The sequence below is a fragment of the Prosopis cineraria genome, unplaced genomic scaffold (assembly GCF_029017545.1).
Source record: "Prosopis cineraria cultivar Desert tree isolate PC_DT_omini unplaced genomic scaffold, ASM2901754v1 PC14, whole genome shotgun sequence".
Taxonomy (NCBI): domain Eukaryota; kingdom Viridiplantae; phylum Streptophyta; class Magnoliopsida; order Fabales; family Fabaceae; genus Prosopis; species Prosopis cineraria.
Window position 1 is genome coordinate 26,963,961 of NW_026555345.1, and position 1,939 is coordinate 26,965,899.

At 42.4% G+C, this 1,939-nt stretch overlaps 1 protein-coding gene across 1 annotated transcript; it reads right to left on the minus strand.

Moving 5' to 3' along the window:
• Positions 1-371: 371 nt before the first annotated feature.
• LOC129293952 (probable carboxylesterase 18) lies at positions 372-1,646 on the minus strand. Its single transcript, XM_054932101.1, has one exon. The coding sequence runs from the start codon at positions 1,616-1,618 to the stop codon at positions 626-628; it is 993 nt and encodes a 330-aa protein (XP_054788076.1). The 5' UTR covers positions 1,619-1,646; the 3' UTR covers positions 372-625.
• Positions 1,647-1,939: the final 293 nt, after the last annotated feature.

Below are 1,939 nucleotides of genomic sequence, written 5' to 3' on the forward strand. Positions count from 1 at the left end.
CAGCTACTCAAGTCCACTGGTGAAAAAAATATGTGAAGAGAGTTATATGGATTTAGAACCACTAGAAAAAATAGATAAATAATCAGAGAATTAAAAAGGCCTTTTTGGATGAAGGACCTGAACGCCATGATTCCTCAAGTCCACAAATTTTCTTCTCACTGTAAATTTCTTTATTGTTAATAGTGATACGTAGAATGAGACTATCCGTTTTCGATGAGATGAGACCCTTTGTTTTATTGTCTGACTATAGGCAGTGCAAAGTGGACGACATGATCAATGAATTATTGTTTTATTTTTCTTCGGAAGCATTGAGTTCGTCTGATGTCTTATCAATTGAAGCAGCATTTTACTACAAAATATCAGAACTCATCCACCAATCAAATTCTACCAGCACAATATTTCGATAAGAGTGTGCTCTACAAATAATTTTCTTTATATTCACACGCACACACATACTAAAAGAAGAATTAGGTAAGATATGATGATGCATAAATTCACATCTCCTCTTTTCGACAAATAAAAACCGCTAAATACTTCAAGAAATTATACTCCGCGTACTACATATTATATTATAGGCAAGTTAAGACTGTGCCTTTGCTTTAATCTCATGGAGGTAATATCCCAATTATTTCATGTTGCTGAATCGCTGGTTCACAAAATCCTTGACTCGGGAAATTTGATGAGGTGACGGGGGCAATTCTGGAAAAAAGTAAAATGCATGAATCGTGTTTGGATACTCGATTAGCTCCACCTTCTTCCCGGATTTCTTCAGCCACTCATGGTACTTCCTCTGCCGGTCAAGTAACGGGTCTAACCCGCCCACAAATATAATTGTATCCGGAAAATTCATGCCCGAAATGTCCAAGCCGTTTGTTCCCGTCACGTTAACCGCCTCATGGTCCCGATCTGACCCGGCCGGCAAGAAAAATTCCCACATCCAATCAGTATTGAACACCGATGTTATTGGGGCTCCATCGAGTCGGATCTCGGATTCGGTCCTATCCACACCACCAAAAAATGGTTGTATGGAAACCAACCCGATAACCTTCACCTGTCGGAGCTCCTCTTGGCAAACCCGAATTGCCAGGTGATGGGCCAAGTTGGCCCCCGCGCTATCACCGGCCAAGAAGCACCTTGACATGTCAGATATCTCAGGCAGAACGTCGCCGTTCAAATCAAGGAACTTGAGGACATCGAAGCCGTCGTTGTACTGTGAAGGAAAACGGTGTTCTGGGCAGAGGCGGTAATTTACAGAGACGACGATGGACGGAATCGAACGGGAGAGTCGTCGGCAAACGGCATCGTACCAAGACGACGATGCGGACAAGAACGAAAAGCCGCCACCGTGGAAGTAGATGACGACGGGAAGAAGGGAGGTGGATGAGGAGGAGATGGTGGGTGTGAAAAGACGGAACCAGAGGTTGCGGGAGTTGTCGACGATAACGTCGGAGGACTTAACGCCGTCAAGGGGTTTGGGAGTGGGTGGGGCTTTAAGGTCGAAGAAGTTGAAGAGACGGCGGTTGACGCTGCCGTTGCGGCGGCGAGAGATGTTCAGGAGGAAAGAGAGGAAGAAAACTGAAAATCGTACCTTCCATGGAAGATGGAATAGAGAAGCCATTACTTGGGTAGTAGCGTTCACTGTGAGTTTTGGCTCCGGCCAATGCACGAATTTATAAGCTGGTACGTTGTGCATAGCAGACTGAAATTAAAATGAAAAATTAGCTTTCAGGAATTTTTTTATGAGAGAATTACATATTCGTCCCATTGGAGTGATTTATTTAAACTAAGTCTCACAAAATTAAAAAATTACAGTTGAATCTATTGAGATTTGAGTGTAGTTTAAAGTTGTAGTATAATTACAATATTTTTCCTTAATTAAATCAAATTGTATATGAAAAAGAACTCAATCATTCCGGCCACGACTAACTTTGTGTCCCTG

Excerpts from the sequence above, each read along its gene's own strand:
- LOC129293952 (XM_054932101.1), bottom strand. The coding sequence starts at position 1,618 with ATGGCTTCTCTATTCCATCTTCCATGGAAGGTACGATTTTCAGTTTTC.